Source organism: Vidua macroura, chromosome 2, assembly GCF_024509145.1.
Source record: "Vidua macroura isolate BioBank_ID:100142 chromosome 2, ASM2450914v1, whole genome shotgun sequence".
Lineage (NCBI taxonomy): Eukaryota > Metazoa > Chordata > Aves > Passeriformes > Viduidae > Vidua > Vidua macroura.
The window spans coordinates 100,575,295-100,594,656 of record NC_071572.1 but is presented as its reverse complement, the minus strand read 5'-3'; the positions used below and the strand labels follow the sequence as shown (position 1 = coordinate 100,594,656).

The 19,362-nt window shown below is 44.8% G+C and overlaps 1 protein-coding gene across 1 annotated transcript in view; it reads right to left on the bottom strand.

Moving 5' to 3' along the window:
- SIAH3 (siah E3 ubiquitin protein ligase family member 3) overlaps positions 1–18,757 on the bottom strand; it is a 41,432-nt gene extending 22,675 nt beyond the window's left edge. Inside the window, exon 1 of the mRNA XM_053971023.1 lies at positions 18,345–18,757. Within this exon, the coding sequence (XP_053826998.1) occupies positions 18,345–18,479 (135 nt within the window). The 5' untranslated portion in view covers positions 18,480–18,757. The remainder of the gene's footprint in view (positions 1–18,344) is intronic.
- Between the last annotated feature and the right edge of the window lie 605 nt (positions 18,758–19,362).

The following is a 19,362-nucleotide window of genomic DNA, read 5'->3' as shown; positions in this document are numbered from 1 at the left end:
TTGGCAGAAACCTAAGTCTAATTTTGAAATGTCACACCTCACATATAATCCCCCGAAAGAGTTTGCAATGCAGATCCCTTCAGCAATCTGGTTCACAGCACATCCCTAAAGCCAGTAATACTGGTAACAGCCTGAGATGGGAAAGCAAAATCTTTTTAAGCCAGCCTCACCACTGAAGTCTTTTATGAAACTACTCTCTCCATCTACAGACATTTAATTGCTACCTAGCTTTTGGCCTCATTAAATTCCAGATAATTAATCCCCAAGTACTAGATATTCACTCTGCCCCAAGACACTTCAACAGGTTTTCTTAGCAGTGGCCCTGAAATGATTATTTCCTGCTCTCAGTGCTGAACATGCTGTCTCAAGCAGTTTGATGCATGCCCATTAACAGCACACCACTTGGCTATAGTAAGAGCAAGAAAAAGACAGGAGAAAAGTACAAGCCTTGCAGTATCATCAACGTTTCTGTGAATTCAGGTGATGAGAAAAATGCAGATTTGTCTACTTCCAGGACAATTACCCTGTTGCTCTCCAGGGAGCTCAGTGTGCAGAATAGCCAAAGAGCCAGGCTGAGCTCCAGAGCTGCTGCCATGCACCTCTCATGCCTTGGGATTGTTACCTGCCCATCCATACGGGAGAGAACAAAACCCAGTCCCTACATTTTGGCATTGAAACCATCTCCCACTTGGACTGTTCATTCTCCAGCTCTGATTCAAAAGTGGATAAAACCTGTAGGAAATGAGCACAACATTCTCCCAGTTTTTCAAAAGGAACATTAAACTTTGCTGCAATTTAATCCTAAGTAAATTCTACCACAGACTTAATTCAATCAAAACTTCTCTCTTCCTCTTAAACAATCAGCAGAAGGCATTTGCTGTAGGTCTCCCCTGCATGACCAGCAGCAGCAGAAGCACAGTAGGAAGGCAGCATCCCACAGGCACTGCCCAAGCACTGCCCTTGAGGACAAACAGAGGCATCTTGCATGAAATTTGCACTTTTGCCCTCAGGCACTCAACAGTGTCTTCTTTTTTTCTATTTTGTATAACAAGTTTAGTACAATCTTCAGATGATGCTGCACAGACTTGAAAGTAACTTCCTTAATTTATTTTCTAGATTGTTTGTGCTAGCAAAACAGCCCTGACAAGAGCTGGGATGTTCTCACAAAGCCCATGGACTTTGGGGTGAGATAAAGAAAAGTGTTTATCCTTCAAAGGATGCCTTTTCCTCACTATAAATGCTATCAGCTTACATTTACTTTTCTTCTTTTTTTAGCACTGTATTGCTGTTTGTTGTATGAACAGGTGCCTGGACTGATTATCTCCAAAACCAGAATAATTAATGGCTTTCTGTAACTTCAACATCAAATGTATTTTGATCAGCTTCAAAAAACCCCCTTCTTTCACCTAATGGGAAGTGTGAACCTCTAAGTGCTGAGCCCGTGAGACTTTCTGTGACTTCAGAGGAGATTTCATCTCTCATTCCACAAAATTACTGAGAACATCTTAATGGAAAGAGACTGGAGTTTTTTCTGTGTCGCAGGTCTTGATTTAACCTCAGAAAGGCCTTGGTTTTTCCAGCTCTAAAATGCAGGTGACAATATTTATAAGCTGTCTGGGAGTTTCTACTTGAGGGACATTTTATGGAAGCCTAGCTATTTGCCAAAGACAAGCACAATATTTTCCAGATCAATGAGCCACAGACTCTATACTGCAGGTAAAAAAAAAAAAGGTACAAGAATATCTAGTACCAGTCCCCTGAAACAGGAGCTTCAATACTTAATTAGCACAGAAGTAGCATTAAGGCATTTTAACTCTGCCAGGCTGGTAAGGCCAGGGTGAAGGGAGCAGAAAGCCCACAGCTGATCCCCATGATATGGGGTGACCAGGGCTGCTTCAGGAACCTGCAGGAGCAGATGCTCTGCAGGGAGAGTGCTCTCTGCCCACTCCTGGATGGGGAAGCCAGCTGGATGGGTCAGGAGGTGACTGGGGGAAAAGTAAATGAGCAATCCAGCAAAATGGGGCAGGGGAGAAAGCTGCAGCTACCTGGGAAAGCAGTGGGGAGAGCTGGGACTCTGCTGTGGGGTAGGTGGTGTATGCAGACATCGCTGGCTTTGACAGAGTGCTGAAGCATCAGTCAGGAGGTTTGCAAGCTGGGGTGACTTTCACAAAGCCTCAGAGGGCAGAAAGTGCTGATCCAGCAGTCAACATGAGCTGTATCTGCACCTGCAAATCTGGTAGGGAGAAGAGCATGGGAAAAGGGGCTGTGGAGGGAGCAGGCTGATGTAGTAAACACCAAGGGAATATAAGCCTACTGCAAAGCTATTCCAAATTGATACAAACCTTGCTGCTGTTTTGTTAACATTCAGGAAGAAGAAAACACTGAACAATGCCTTCCCAGCTTTGCCAAAGCCTTCCAAGGTAATCAAATGTAGCCTTTTTTTTTTTTTTTCTGCTGACAGTACGATTTCTAAAAATACCATATTTTGTCCATAGACATGTGATCTCTATTGACTAAAGTGATTGTGTTCAAACCAGAGGAGTTTCTAAAAGACATCTGGGAGCTGAAGTTATGGCCTTGAGCTCCTGAGGAAGGATCTTGGTTTTGGATTTGTGCAGCTAGCCCAATTAGGTTGTCATAAGAGCCTCTTCTAGCTTTAAAGGATGTGAATTTAAGTCTGCAAGGCAAGAAAATTTCACTGTACCGTCACCAGAGCTTCAGCCTGTTATATCAGTGAAATTTCAAATAGGAGCAGAAGTGGAAGAGTCATTTAACTTGTCCAATTTCCATCTCAACTGGAGAGTTACAGCAGAAAGAACACTAGAAGGATCACACTGTTGCTAGGTCATGATAGGTACAAATTCCCTTCCTAATTAATGTTTGTTAATGTGTACATATCACTTAACCCTGGTCTGAAACACAGAAATGTGCTGTTCATGGCAACCATCTCCTCTCCTCTGATCATGATGGGCCAGCAGCTTTATGAAAGCTTTTGGTACTTGCTCTGCCTACAGAAGAGTTGATTTATGGTTCTCTTAATGAACATTCTTCTATTACTTATTGATTTTCTACATGTTTAATAGTTTAACTTTGAAATGATGTGAAGGCCAGAACTACATTAATGCCATACAAACAGCAAAACACCCCAACATAATAAAGCAAAAAATTATTGCTGACCTGCAGCTGGTGCATTCTCCCTCTGAGAGCCTCTCTAAGCATGATAGCCAAATGTTCTCTCAAATAATATTTCTCAAAGGTGAGCTCATAAGCGAGTTAATTAAATACCAAATTGGTTATTGTGAGTGCATTTACTGGGCATGAAAAAATAATGCATCTCTGACATTCCCCTCTGTAAATATGTTTTAAATCATTTGTTGGTAGTTAATGGCCATCCTGCAAAATTAAGGCAAATAGATATATTCTGGATGCTATAAGGCAGCTGCTTCATGATAATTAAATAACACCAATAGATTATGCTTAGATAAAAATTCTGGAAAATCAGGAGCATCACATAAAGGTATGGCATTTATTGGTTCCCTGGGCATATCTCCTGGATTAGTGCAGGCATGGAAGACAGAAGACACACCCATATTAGCAACAAGGGCAGCACAGAGCAGGGAGGGAGCTGATCTGCAGCAAGCTGTTATATTTTGAAGATGACCTGTCCACGCTCCCTGCTCCCTGGCCATGATGTCTAGGGTGGTAGCCAGCACTCCAGAACACCACAAGTCGCTTATCACCATGGGGAGCACCCCTGTGTGAGCCACAGAGCACAGATGCAGGCTTGAGATATCGGGGGGCCCTGCATCTCTGCTGGTTAGGTCTAGGGAAGGATTTACCCCTTGAGAATATGAATTTATTTCCTTCTCCTTAGGGACAGGATGTGAGGGGTAAACCCATCAAAACAAAAGGCTTCCTGCTCTTGTACCTCTCTTTGCTTTATGGCCAGGGCAACCACCTCCCCTCTGGAGATTTGGCCATGACAATGCATTGCCTCTCAGTCAGCCTTAGCCTTATCTTACACACTGAAAGCGAAGATAATGCAAAAAAAAAATATCATATGGAACTGCAATAGCCTCCCTACTCATTTGCTATGGTGACAGGTATCAGGAAAATTAAGTTACTTGGCAAAACAAAGGAAGATCTTGCTTTTGACTGTGTAGTACATGTACATCTACTATTGCCTGATATGTCCCTCCATTCTTGTTTGGCCCTGTCTTAAGGCAGTGCACAGTACACCCTTGAAATTTCTGCCAGTAAAGAACTTCTTGGAGATCACTGAGCTTACACATTTTTTTTCATTTTCCATTTGATATTTGGACATATTGTATGAGAATAACATCCCCTTCCCATAATTAAAGCCCAGAGACTGGGTGGCTGCACTGCAGACACAGACTTCTTCTTCAGGTCTGGCAACTCCTGATACTTAGGACTGAACAATGCACAGTCTTAACAGTGTTGTGTACAGGGAATCACCAAGAAAACCCAACATGATGGAGACCATTTTTGTTTATTGGTGAAGATAAGGCTGAAGAATACTTCCATACATTTATTTTTTTATCAAGTCATTGGTGTGGTGAAGCCTAGATGATTGAGCTCCCCAGGATCTTGCCTTTGCCAGGGAAAACCACTGGTTTGCAGCACTGAAACATACTTTTCCAAAGCACAACCTTCAGCTGTGATCTAGGTGGCTGAATTTTACTCAGGTTGGAAGCTGAAAGAAAAAGGTGCCAACTTTGCTGTTTTCATTAGGGGAAAGAGTCAAGCTGTTGGCACAGATCTGCCTCCAAACCCTAATGCACGACAACAAGGGAGGTTAGGGAGATGTGTGTGCCTTGTGGTGTCTACTTCAGACCCTCGTTTTCTGTCCAGCTCTGCCTCCTCCCGCAGTGCCAGGCTGAGGGGACATCCTCTGCCTCCCTCCTGAAGCCGGGTGGCGACGGCACACTGCGCAATGCTGAGGCACCACGCTTGCTTCTTCCCTTCTCAGTGGTGGCTGCATATTAACCGTGGATTAATGAGCCCTCTAAGGATTACTTAATGCTCCTAAAATGCTTTATATTTTCTACTTACATTGTAATAGTCATTAAGGAATTAAAGTAAAAAAAAAATTATCAACTTAGATGGCTACAGTTAAGCTTCAGCATCCTCATTTTGTTTCTTACCTATTTACAGTGGTGAAATCAGTGGAGTATATCCTTTGACCTTACTGATACCAAAAAGATTGGCAGCTTCACAGTATTTATGGCAACAGCATCAGTTTTGCAGATGGGCCCTTTGCATACACAATGAAAGGTAACCTACACAGATGATTTAACTATTTTGGCCTCCACCCCAAACCACTTAACTGATGTCAGGGAATATTGTCCCTCATTAAATTACAGAGAGACAAACCAACAACACAAATTCCTGCAGAACATCCCAGCTAGATGATGGCTCCAGCAGCCTGACAGAGTGCTGCAGCACATGGATAAGCCCATCAAGTTTGGAGGCAGATAGACCACAAGGCCTTGGCAGGATGCTGTTGAACAGATCCTGTCTCCTGCAGGACTTATTAGTTCAGACACAGCACCCGCCTGATGCATCTGTTTATTCCCTAGGCTCAGCCTGGTTCATATCCAGCCTCTGCTGCATCTCTGCTCCATCTATTCTTGCACCCCAGCTCCAAGACCTAGAGGGGCAGGAGACAGACAGCCTGCCAGGGCTATTGGTGTGTCCAAAGGCTCTGTTTGTACATGGAGGGGAAAGGCAGTTTTGAGTACAGAGGAAAGCACAGCAAACTCTGTCATAATTCCCTGTAACCTGGGCTCAGAGTATTGGATCAGTCATGCCTGAGGGCTCTCTAGGGAGCTCAGGCTGATTTTGCCCATGAACTCAGGAATAGATGGATGGATCTTGGGGAAATCTTGGTGATGCCCATCAAGATGTAGGGTTGTTCCCTATCAGGGAAACAAATTACCCACAAAACCCAGACCTAAGTTATAGGACTTCTTGGCTACAAAGGGTAGATTTTTGTTCAGCTTTTAACACTCATCTATTTGCAAGTACCAGGTGGCACAGGTCTTCCTGGAGCACTTGAGCTGTAATTTTGGGTCATCCAGGATCAAGGGAGGCTGCAACCCACTGTGTGACTTTCCTGCAGAGAGCCTCAAGGTCCTTTTCCACAAAGAAACCCCTCAGAAGCTACTTGATCTGCAAGTTTCTTCTAAAAGCCAAGAAGCAAAAGTTACTATTACAAAAAATGCTGAAAGGCTGCTTTTGGCAGATTTTTCCTGTGAGTGAGCAATGAAAAGGTTTTCCCTTTCCCAACATCTGCTTCATCAGACTGAGTTCTCTTGCTACCGGCTGTTCATTGGCCACTGGCAAATTGAAGTTGCTTTAGTTAAAGCAGCAAATAAGCGAAATATCCAGACACAGCCTGGATTTATCTGTGAACTGGGATGTTCTTTTCTAATCACTGGTTTATTATTAAAAAATCATTAAAAGCTTAAAAATTATTAAGAGATACCAGTAAGCTCATGTTTAGCTGCAAGTATAAATTATCTCCAGTTGCCTTGTGAAGCTTCTGGAGATAAAGCTGCTTTCATATCTGTTTTCTGATAGTGCCTTCATCTTTTACCAACAGCCTGAAACAAAATTCAGTCTTTATAATCAGTTATTTACAAATCAGTGGTTATGTTTGTGCAACCATTCATGACCTTAATATTTTTGAGTCTCTTTTTTGAAATATTTCCTATGGCAGAAGAAACTCAGTAAAAGTTTAATTTTCTTTTAAAGCGGTATCATTTCCCATGTGAATTAGACCCTTGAGATTCCAGGCAGGAACAGTAGTTGGACAGAGGGTTCCAGTTTGGCTGTACAGGGGGAGCCAGAAGAAGCAATGGTGAAGTACTGCAAGCATTTGCATCTGTTTTCCTAACACAGTTTAAATCTTGACCTGGGCATAGCCATGAATTGTCTGCAGGCAGACACATACCTGTTTGTAAGGAATGTGCTCCTGCTGCATTGCTGCCTTCTTTGAGTTTGCACTCTGCTGAGGCTGGCGTGTGGCTGTGAAAACTTGTATTTTCAGCCACTCCCTGAAGCACAAATAATGAGAAGTTTAACCTTCTTGAGTTGATGTCTTGAGGGAAATATTTATATGGGACACTGCTTGGCTCAACAGGGGTAAAGACATCCTCAAAAAGGGTTTGCCAGAATGATGATAGAGAGGAAACTGAATGAGCCAGACAATGCCCTGATCACATCACAACTATTTCCTAGGAGTGTGAGGAGAGAAAATAAGATGTGAACGTATCTCCCAAGCCAACACACCTGAAATAAACCATTTCTGAAGGACCTGTGTCTTGGGTTCCTGTCAGATACCTTATGGTGAAGCTTGCTTTGGTGGGCTAGGACATTCCTGATTCCAGGACCAACACAGCCACTGCCAAGGCAGCAAAGGAGAGCATGTACCTGCATTCCAGCTGTCTCTCTAGTCTGACATACAAATGCAAACTATTTTAATAAACCCACAAAAGCTTGTGAAATGGGTTGGGGGTGGCCTGAGGACCAAGTTTTATTTCCCCCCTCTGCTGCTGCTGTTGCAGGGCTATGACAGCTTTTAAGGAACCAGCAAAGTCATGGGGAATGGCAATATTTCACTCCAACAAAGCCCCCCAACAAAAAACAGGTCACCCACAGACTTCCATACTGCAAAACATGAGCTGGTCTAAAAAGGCTGGGAAAATCAGCATTTCCACACCTCTAGTGATGCTATCTCATCCTAAGTCACCAAAATCTGCTACACCTCTGGCTTTCAGTGATCAAAGACAAACAGAAACAGACTCCTTTGAGCCTGTGAGCAGACCCAGAATCCAGGCAGGGAACAAAAATGACACTACCTAAGTAACCTCTCTGCTTTGTGCCTCTTTGCACAGCAAATTAACACAGCTTGCACTCCAAAAGCGGGTCTGAAGCATCAGGAATTCTACCATAGGGGGGAAGTAATCATGAAGCAGTTAATTGAATAAGCCCAGGAATTTTCTTTCTGCTGGAAGCCATCCCACAAGAAGAATGAGAGGAAGATTTGTCCAAGTGGATTATTTTCTCCATGTGACTTACTCCATATTATTTTCTCCACTCAGCACTCTTTAGGAGCATGTTTACACTTGTGCCATGGTGCAAAGTCTTTTCTGGTAGATGTCTAGATGATTTAATTAGCTAGTGATGTCTCTGGGCTTTAGACCACCATGAGGATTTGGATTTCTGATGAGTTTACATTACCAGATACTTGTGTAACTGGCATAGCTCCATACTTTTTCACTGGTGTAAGTCCCCTGTGCTGAACCTTGGATTCCCAAATGCATCCCACAAGACTTTCTGTCTGCCTTCTTTGTTCTCTTCAGATACATTTTTCTGATATGACTTTGGTCATTGTTGAGGCAAACATTCAAAGATTGCTCTCAACACCCTTACTCTGCTGCACCTGCCTGTTAGCACCAAGTTCTGTTTTTATGGAGTATTGTAGGGTAAGAACACTTCAGGTGGGAAAGGAGTTCTGGGCAGCTCTGGGTGCGATCTCAGAAATTGCACTGCAGCTGGTTTACAGTCCTGCTAAGGCAGCTCAGGATGAGGCTGGTCTTTGCCCCAAGGGTACATTGCTGGCTCATGTTCAGCTTATCTACCAGGTAAGTGCCCTTTGTCCTTCTGTCTTACCTGGAAAAGGTAATAAAATCCATGCTTTATTCGCCCACTTTTTTTTTCCCCTGAAGTTCTCTCTCATCAACTAGTCCAAAAAGTAATTCCCTAAGTTTTGCTGGTGATGAGTTCCTTCTAGTACAAATAAATTGAAAGCTCCAGCATGCAGTTATGTTGCCAGACCTTTTTTTGCTATATCTGAAATCTCCCTGAAAGCTTTCTTTTCTGGAATGGAAAGAAAGTTGTCTTACCTGAACCTGTATTAAACAGTGAACATAATATTTGGTGTTACTGTGCCCAAACTTTTGGATTTGTCTTAAGGAGATAACTATTCTGTTTGGTTTTATTTTGCATGAGTCAAAGGAACTGTAGGGTACCAGAGGGGTTAATTTAGTTTAACTTTAGCTAAACAAAAATGACACATCCATCCCAAGCTATTCTTCCAGCTTTGATTGTTGGTGGCAAGAAAAGCAGTCTTTCTTTGAGAACAAAGAATATCACTGTTCCTAGACTCCTAAGAATGTTGTCTCTCTCACCATAGAGAGAACCTCAGCTCTCAGATAGAAAAAGCAGGGAACTCACAGTGCTGCCCTCCTTTTACAAGTAAAGCCTGGGCTTCCCTGGACTGCCCTGTGTGTGTGCCTTTTCATACAGGGGAGTCCAACCAGTACAGAGAGCACATCCCTGTGTGCAGCCAGGTGTCCTCAGCTGAGCAGACATTGCAGTGCAGCCCTCAGACATCCCTACTGAGGAGGAGGAGGATGTCTTCAGTCTGCCCTGAACCCTTGAAAAGAGGTGGGTAGGTCTGCTGAACTCCAACAGGTTTTTCGTATGGTCCTTTGCCGGATTGAGTTTGATAATTTTCAGAATAAATATGTCTGAGTGTCATAAAAAAAAAATCCATATTTTTCCATCTGTGCATGTGCTTGTCACTGAGCCCCTAAGTGCTTCTGCTGAGGCTGAGGTGCTGCCACAATCAGCCCACTTGCCACCATCCTGCTGTTCCATTTCAGCCACTCATTTTCACTAAGCCTGAAGGTGACCATAACCATCCCCTTACCCCAGCTGCCCAATGTAATTCCTCTGTGGTGGTCATTTACTCCATTTTTAGGCTTATTACTTTGCTTATTTTCCACGTGGTGGTTTCCAGGAGTGGAAGAACATTTTCATCCTCTGCTGATGTGCTTTTCTGCTCTGTAGCATCTGCCTCCTTGCTCATCTACAGCATTTGTGCTCTGCACAAGGGGATGTTACCAATTTAATATTTTTTCTGTCTTATTTATGCTCCATTTCTCTGTTTCTCCTTACATTTCAGCTGACATTTGATGTGAAAGAGTGTGTGATCTTGTGTTTAAAGTATTCACAAGGACTAATGTCTCTTCTCAGCTGCTCATTTGCCAGGAGCTGATGGGCACTTTATCAGCTACTCTGAACCCTAATATTTCCATGTGTGAAATACGAAGGCTGTTCAAATGATTTATTTTTTACTGAGGAGGCCAGTCTGGAAGTGAAAAAGAGTTTCAGTTTGGATCAGTTCAGAATGAAATTGCTCTGGAAGAAAAGACTAGAACTGAAAGCACTGCATCTGGTATGGAAATAGGTGGTTAATTTATTCCCAAAGTTGTTTCAAACATTTCTGCCTTTTAAGAAAAGAGCACCAAAATAAACACACAAAATACTCAGAGGTCTCTGCTGTTCTCCTCCAGTGACGCTTTCATGGTATTGCTAAGATGAAAGGGGAGAACTAAAGATAAATCCATTAATGTTATATAAGATGCTCAGAAATGCCTCTAAATAAAAAAAAGTACTTCAAATTGTACACTGCACATGTATCAGGAAATTTATTGGCAGTGCCAAGATGCTCTTCCCTCTTTGGAGAATGCTTTGGGAGAGCTGAGCAGAAGCATTGCAGGTGGTTATTAGCAGCAGGTCACCCAGAGCAATTTTCAGGAAGTCTCCATGCACAAGTCAATTTTTTCCATTCAGCACCAATAACCCCAAGGGGTAGGAGCTTTGTGTGAGGTTCTGAGAAACAGCTGAGCCACTGCCCTGCCCAGCTGCTTGCCCTTGCAGCATGGAAGCAGAAGGGACGTGTGCCTACTTTGGCAGCATGCACAGGAAACTGCCAGCTTAAATCCCTGCTGGAAGTGGATTTGCTTTGCCACACCAAACCAGAGGGCAGATATTATCTTTTGGGAGCTGGTGGGATCATTTTTACATCTCACTATGCTGGGTGGACAACAAGGGCTGTGGCTGCTTCACTTGGACCTGCTTGCTCGAGCTCCAGGATGGCAATTGCAGGATGGCAATTAAGTTTTGCAGGCATGTAAAGCCCTTGGCTCCCTTGCCAGCTGCATCCACGGCTGGTGACACAATGTTTCACTGCTTTTTGCAGCTCTCCTGGTCTTGCCTGTGATCGTGTTGAAGTGAAACTTCATCTGTCAAATTGGTGACATCAAGGATTGAATGATTGTGATTTCTTTTGAAACAGCTTGGAGGAAAATAAGGCATCCAAAGTTGCAGTGAAGTTAGTGATGCTTTCCTTTCAGCAGGAGCAAGAAAAACCCCAAATTAGGTTTTTGGATGACAGATGAGCAGAATCTTTTACTTTAAGATTTTGGTAGAGCAGGGAATGGGAAGCATGAAAAAAAGCAAGAGCAGAGAAGAAAAGATACTTAACAAAAAGAGGCAAGCTATGGAAAGAAAGAAAAAGAATGCAGTCTGATAAGGTGTTTAATGACTGAACATCCGTGCTTTTTATTTCTAAATACACCACATGCATACAGAAGTGGGCTGGGAAGTTGCTGTCATGTTCAGCTAGACACAAGTGGCTTCCCCTAGCTCCATCAAGTTGAAGTGGCTCAACTCTGCTCAGTTCTGCTGCAAAACTCACAGCAAAAGCAGGCCCAGTGTATTGCCTAAACCTTGCTCAGCTCTCCAAAGGAATTCCCTCCCTCCTTTATGGTGGCTCATGTGCTGCTTGACACCTACCTCCAGGGGCTCCAAAGAGAACCATGGCTCTGTACCAACCTGTGCCATGCCATGTGCCACTGCCAATGCCACAGGAGGTGCCAAGGGCAGCCCATCAGGGTCATTGCTCCCATGGTCACCATGCCAGGGGAGCAGCAGACCTCGACACCCCAGCCCCAGGCAGCCAGGACAGCATGGCTGTGTCCTCCCTTGCTCCTCCCTTCCTCACTCAGCTCCCAGTAAAGCTGCATAAAGACTGTCCTTCCCCCACTGCCACCCTGTGAAATTATTGCAGGATTCAGTTTTTCTCTTTTATGCACTCAGTTGAGGGATGCCAATTTCCAGTTGTGAGGGGAAGACTCCGGGGGTGCCAAAGTCTCAGCTCTGAGCCAGGCAGAACAAGAATTAAGGGCTTTTAAACAGCATAGGAAGCACCAAAGTCCCAGGAAGGCAGGGCACAGACACAGCAGCTCCTCTCCCTCATTTTACCAGAGCACTTGGGATCTGATGTGCTACCTTTAAACTCAATTTCTTGCATTACTTAAGAACCTCAGATTGTTTCTGAGGAAAAAAAAAAAGGAGCTTTTAAATGTCACTCAGCTACATATGCTGGGAGTTCTTTGCTGCCAGGTGAGAATCTTAATGGTTAAACAAAAAATTATACTCTCTGTAAATTCTGACTTTGAGGCAAAATTCATGATGTCTGGGAACCTGACTGAGGACAATTTAGCACCTGAAGGGACTTGCAGGACCATATTCAGTGTGACTTTGATCTGCTGGGAAGCAGACAGAGACCTTGCCACTGATTTAATGTAATCAAGCTTTGTATTAAAACACTCCTTTTTCCTCTGCACCTTCTGTGTTAGTCACAGCAATTCCTTTGGGACAGCATTTCTCCCAAGAGAGTTACCTGGGCCATTATGTCTAACCCAAAGGGCTGCACTGAGAAATTCCTGATGTACTGAGCCATATCAGAGTGGGTGGATTACAAAGTAATATGTGGCAGTGTCTGATGGCTACTCCTCACCCTGCTGTCAAACACCCTGTCAAGGGGAGAGACATGTCTCTAATATTAAAATAACAGCACTGTCTTCCATTGGTAACATCTGACTTCAAATGTCCTGCAACCAGGTCAGATTTAATATAGAATCAGAGAATCCTAGAATAGTTTGAGTTGGAAGGCACCTTTTAAAGGCCATCTACTTCAGCCCCACCACAATGAGTAGGGACATCTTCAATGAGATCAGGCTGCTCAGAGCCCTGTCCAACCTGACCTTGAATGTTTCCAGGCACAGGGTATAAACCACCACTCTGGGAAAACTGCCAGTGTTTCACCACCCTTATCATTAAAAAAAACCTTCTCTGTTATATCTAATCTAAATCGATCCTCCTTCAGTTCAAAACCATTACCCCTTCTGCTATTGCCTCAAATTCACTCTCAAAATCAAATATGGGTAGGAAAGGACTCAGTGCTTGCCTGATCTATCCCCCTTCCAAGAGCTGTAGCAGAACACACAGGACCAGCTAACAGTGGTAATTAACTTTCTGCAGTGGGTTTGGGCTGGGGAGTGAAGAGAAGGAAGCCCCCTATGAACACAGAAACTTCTGAGGTGGGGACTCTTTCTGTCCCTCTCCAAGGAGACTCCGTGGTCGTTACTCTGTGAGACCACGCAGAAGCTCGGAGCTGTCCCACTTTGCAGCGCGCCTGGAGTGAAACCGTGCTGCCCTTTGCCGTAGCCCACGGTGGTGCAGGTGAATGGATCTGCAGGCCAAAGGTTAATGGCTTGCAGCAGAGAGGGATTCCTGGAGCCAAGAAGCAGCAGAGAATGGAGAGCCCCGGGGGAGAGCTGCCTGAGCGTGCTGTGCCTCCCGTCTGCAGGGCACCCTTAAAGTCACATCTCAGGACAGATCGAGCCTCCTGGGGTGAGCAGGTCAACTGGAATTCCTTCAAACAGAGGCACAGCTGAAGGAGGGCTGACAAAGCCCTGCCTGCTGTTATCCACATCCCTACAAAAGGATTTAAAATCCATGCTCACACAGCCCCAGTCCACAGCTGGCGTGGGAAACAGGCACTTTGGCAGGAGCCCAGGTTTGCAGCTAGCAGAGCATTTTACAGATCCTCTCACCACAGCTGTCACAATCCTGCTGGACATTGGGGTCAAATGCCACTTTGCTCCAAATCACAGCCCTGCATGGGAGATTTGAGGTTGTCTGGGTTGAGACAGTGACATCCAGGTGTTGTTAGCAGCAGGTTTCATAGTTGCTCTCCTCCCCTGCACCAAATGGGGGTGTAATGCACCCTAGCACTTCAATCGTCCTGGGGATAAAGTGGATTACAATGCTATTTGGCTGGCCACTGGGTGCACAGCCAAACTGTTATAACAGGATTCATTCAGATCCCTTCCCTAAGTCAGAGCAGATTTGCTTGTTGCTTTAAAAACTAGCTGAAAGAGAGCTGGGACCCATAAACCATGTTACGATCCTTTTAGAATATTAAGATTGAACTATTTTATGTCCTTGTTTGAATTTTTTTTGTAATTCAACAAGCTCCTTGAAGTCCTACAAAGGTGGAAATTGGTGTTTTTTACAAGAGTAATGTAAACACAACTTTTTATTATTTTAAAGAACAGTTTTCACACTCCCCAAAGTGTTAAAATTGTGTGTAAAAAGCTAGTAACTCCTTGAATGAAGAAGATCTATTTTATTCAGCCATATGCAGCATCTCATGAAGCATCAGCACCTGTCAGGAATGTGATTGCACTACTGTCTCCTGCCATGTGAGGTTGGCTATCGGGACAGGGACTGATGCTAAGGACTGAGAATACTCCCCCAGCTTCACCTTCTTTCCAGTTTGCAGTTCTGGGGAGAATTGTTATTGACAGGGGGCAAATGGACAGGAATTCACTGAGCCTCATCTCTGTGGGATCAGAAACCCCTGCCTATTTCTTCCATGCAAATGGAGAACCTTCAAACTTTCCCTGCATGCTGGGACCTGCAGCCAGTAGCATAAGTGCTGCTCCTTTAATTGGTATGGCTTTGGAGGGAGCAGCCACTTGGATTGAGAGCTCTGTTGCCCAGCTGTGCCTTTCCAAAGGAAGATGTTAGGTTGACCACGTGCTTGAAAGAAGGCAGGTTACAAAGAAATGGATATAATATGATTGAGGACGAAGGTGACCTATAGAAGTGTGGTAAGTAAGTGGTTTTCTCTGCTTGGCAAGTGAATTTTGATCCCAGCATAGCACTGTGCTGTGAGACGCTGCTATGTCTGGGAAAGCTTTGTAAGAGGACAAAGAGCAGAAAGTGGCAAGAAGGACAAAGGCTCCGAAACAAACACCCCCTCCCATTCATACTCCTGCCAAATCGACAAAACAGAGGGGGACAGTTGCAAAATTGTCTTTCTTTCTTAGAGTCACCCATGTCAGCCAGTTGAGTGCAGGGAAAATAGCAGCAGATCAATAGAGGTGTCTGTACTGACACTTTTACCATCTTGCCCTTTAAGAAACACAGAAATGTTCATCAGCCTTCCCAATTAATGAGCCTTTCAGTGGGAAGAAATACATGGGTTTCTCTCTAAGTGTGTGCTTCTCTACCAACCTCTGGTAGAGAACCTCCCAAAAGAAGAGGTAAGTGACAGGCTGCGGTCATTGTCAGAGGTCCAGGCTGTGATGATGATGACAGCGTTCTGGCATAACTTTACAGGAGTGCCCCCTTGGTCTGGCTGTGGGTCTGTGACAGCAGAAGCTGATGCAACCTTCCCTGGAGGATACCAGGTCTCCTCTGTCCTCTGCTGCTTGCTGAGTGCTCTCTGCGATGCACATACATGATCACTAGCCACAGGTACAGATCCTCCTGTGTGGGCTGAGTCCCACTACATCCCTGAGCACTCCCTTGGGTGGAAGGAGTGAAAATGGAGGTCCTGCAGCAATTGACTTTAATGATGTTATATGTGTTGGCACTGATTGAAGACCTGGCCTGTGTGAAGGATGTCAATGTGCATAATCACACCAGAGTGTGATGCCTGTCATTTATCATTTGCACCAATCAGCCAGGAGTCCCCTTGAACCAGCACTGTGGAGATACAGAATAAAGTAATCCCTTTTCAAAGGGCTTATGATTTTGGAGTAAACACAGACGTTTAAGTCTTGAAGAAAAAGGAAAGAAACCACATTGCTCCCAGCCCTTGTTTCCTAGCGGGTTTGTATTCATCGACCGCGAGCCTTAATACAGTTTTCACTCCACTTGTCAATTGTTAAGATAGATTTAGGGGCTGTCAACAAAATGTTACAGTTGAAAAGACCCAGCTAGAAATAATAGACTAAGAAACATCAAAGTAGTCATAATACTGTAAACCACCACAGAAGAATAAGTTTGGCCCTTTCACATTTCATGGTCCCTTAGATGCCTTTTGAGAGCAACAACAGCCTCCCTGTGCAGCCCTGGGGGAGAAATAGGCACCCTGAGAAGCGGGTTCACCTTGCTTCGCTCTGACACCAGGCTTTGGACAAGATGCCTTGCTTGCCTGGAGCCAGCAGGCAAGCTATGGGCAAGCTTGGCCCACAGGCTGTTATGGGTGAACAACTGTTTGTGTCATGCTGGGCACAAAGGGACCTGATCCTCACATCTCTGGTTGCTGCCACAAAGTGGTGATGCATTCCTTGCGCAGCTGGAGGGAAGCTGAACGCCAGGGGAGCACATCAGAGCTAAAGCCCACCATATTTATGTGGCTGGCTGTGAGCTGGGTAACCTGGGAGCACTTGCACAACACGTTTCACTCTACAGTCAGAGGGGTTTATCACAGCAGAGGGTTTCTCGTCAGCTTGTTCATCTGAACGGTGTCTCAACAGGCTGCTGTGCCTTTGGGTTCCCAGTGCAGCCTTATCAGGGGAGCAATTCCCACCCTGGTCAAAACAATTCTCACTGGGGCTTCAATGACACACCAGACCTTTTCCTAGAGGGTCCTGTTTGTTTCCAAGAGAATTTGCTTCCAATGCCTGCATTCAAATGCTGCCACAGCAGGACTGAGATTGTTCATGTTTCTGCTGGGCTTTCGGTCTGAGCAGTGAAGAGCTTGACCACGGGGGATTTTAGTAAAATGAAGTGCCCTATATGTTTAACACAGCTGCAGCTCCTACCACAGCAAACCTGCAACTCAGCAGAACCTGCAATGATAAACTTGGGTCTAGTCTTAGGTAACAGCGGAGCAATAGTCAGCCCCCTGTGTGCTTATGGGACCTTATCAGACAGTTCCCCAGGCACTGAAATTGTGTTGGGACCTGTTGTGTGTTGACAGCCTTTTTTCTGCTCACTTTAAAAAAAAATAATAATTAAAATTATAGATGAAAGTAGCAGGAGACAGTCACATAAAAGGGTTGAGCGCAGAAGAATTCACTTACAAAATCTCCCCATGCTATTTCTTTTATGCATGCAGACAGCCAGACGCTTTCAGATAATGACAGGGCTGGGTGTTTTTAACTTATCTTGTGAGGAGCGTGGTGCCGGGAGAGGCGAGCCTGCACCCAAGCGGTTCAGCCCCGGGGAGCGCCTGCCCCAGCCGGCAGTGCTCAGAGCACAGCCTTGCGGGAAAATCCTCCCGGAGCCGGCACCCTGCTAGAAACAATCTCTTCCTGCCTAAGCACAGCCTGAGACGGGAAAGATGACTGTGGGAAACATGCCCTATTTTTTTTTTTTTTTGTGAGGTGATGCTATTCTGAAGAGGGATTTACCCCATCAATGGACGTCCCAGGGACCAGGAGCTTGGGAAAGATGCTTCCTGCAGCCCCTCCAAGTACCTCACAGGGACCCTTGCAGAGCAAAAATAAGTTGTCCTGAATTAATTAATTTCAAAGCTTGCACCGGGATAGTGGAGCTACCTGACGAGTCAGGTCAGCAAGGACTTGCACGAAACAGAAGCCACTTCATTAAAGTTGGTCATTCACTAGTGTGATAAAGTAATTAAAGCCTCCTGATTGCTTTCTTCCCCTGCTGCTCCTTCTCTACTGCAAACATGAAGGCTCTGGTATAGATGGAGCTGTTGACACTTTGTCAGGGAAAATTCAGAACTGTACAAGTAAAAGAAATGTTTTTATGGGAACTATAAATAGTTTTACATTAAAGCAAATGTATTCTCTTTCCTAAAATAGATTCACCTTGCAAACAGCTTAAGGACATTTTCAGTGCCAGAGGAATGCCTTCAACTCCCCCCAGGAGACAGAAACAGCCGTTTTTCCCCTGAAAGAGCAAACGACAGCAGAGGAGATCCCTCTACTGCCACCCCCCCTCTTCCTGTTCCCCACTGCCTGGCAGCATCCCTCTGTGCTGGGGTGTCAGCCTGAGAGACAACACAGCATCCTTCGACTAGAAAGGGATGTTAACTCATCCAGCTAACTTTTCCAATCATTTTTACTAAACACTTGCAACATGCACGCTCGTTATGTGGGTGAAATGGATGAGGAAACTTTGGGGAGGGGGAGCCGCGACTTCCCACGATCGCTCAGAGCAGTGGGTTGCTTCTCCTTTGCTCCAAAGGGAATCATGCATTCAGACAATGCGAACATCCTCTCTGCCAGGGCTGCAATGTGTTAACAGCACTCTCCCCTTGCTGCCAGAGCATAATTTCATTCCCTTTGGAGAATCACGGGTGGCGGTGCTGGGGAAGATGAGGAGATGTTAGAAAAGAAAATATATTTTTAACTCACCTTGAGGCTGTGTGTTGGGTTGACGACACAGACAAGTTGCCCGGCAGCTGAGAAAACCCTCTTTGCCTTGTAGTGCTGAAACCGGAGGTGAATAAGATCTAACACAGCCCCAAAGCACTGGGTGAAGAAAAGCATCACAACTTTTGGCGTTGCTGCTGCTGCTGTTGCTGCTGCTGCTGCTGCTGCTGCTGCTGGCAGTGGGCAGGGGAAGCAGCCGGGGAGCTCTGGAGTCCTTGAGCCCGGGGTGGGAGTGTAGTCAGCGAGAGCTACTCTCCGGCACAGCTTAGCATGCCTTCATATTCATCATCAAAATAAGACGGGAAGAGGCTTGCAGCAGCGGGGCGGCCAATGGAAAGGACAGGAATGTTATCCTTGAGGTCCGGAGACAGCCAATAACAAATGCCTCCCCTCCAGAAACTCCCTGATGAATTGAGCCTGGCGGAGAATGTATTATTGAACATTACCATACATCAGCACGTTGCATTTATCTTGTGATTACAGCCAGTCATACGTAAGGCTGTGGAGATATGCAGGCAAAATTGATTGCTTAACATCTCCATTTATTAATTGCCTTAATTTAACAAAGAAGCGCTCAGATAGCAAAGCTAAATGCAAGGCGTAGGGAAGAACCCCTCCAGTGAAACTGTTGGAAAGTAGCAAAAATAGGTTAAACAGACTATGTTGTACTGAGGGAGAAAAATCAAATATGCAAAGAGAGTTACAGCTCCTTGCAGGGGTTAAGCAGAAGTAGAGCTTGCTACATAAATAGATTCTCGTCTGTGCATTCACAGGCTTCAATTTAGATTTTCATTGCTCTGAAGTTTTTTAAATTTTATATGCTGCTACTTCACAAGAGTCCCAGCACACAAATAACATTTTCTCCATCATTGAAAATAGGAGAGGTCAGGTCTCAGGTCTGGTGTAACTTGGAATAACTCCATTTAGAGACAGCAATGTTTTCCTGATTTACACTTGCTGGTGGATCAGGTCTGCTGGACACAAAACATGGTAATTACTG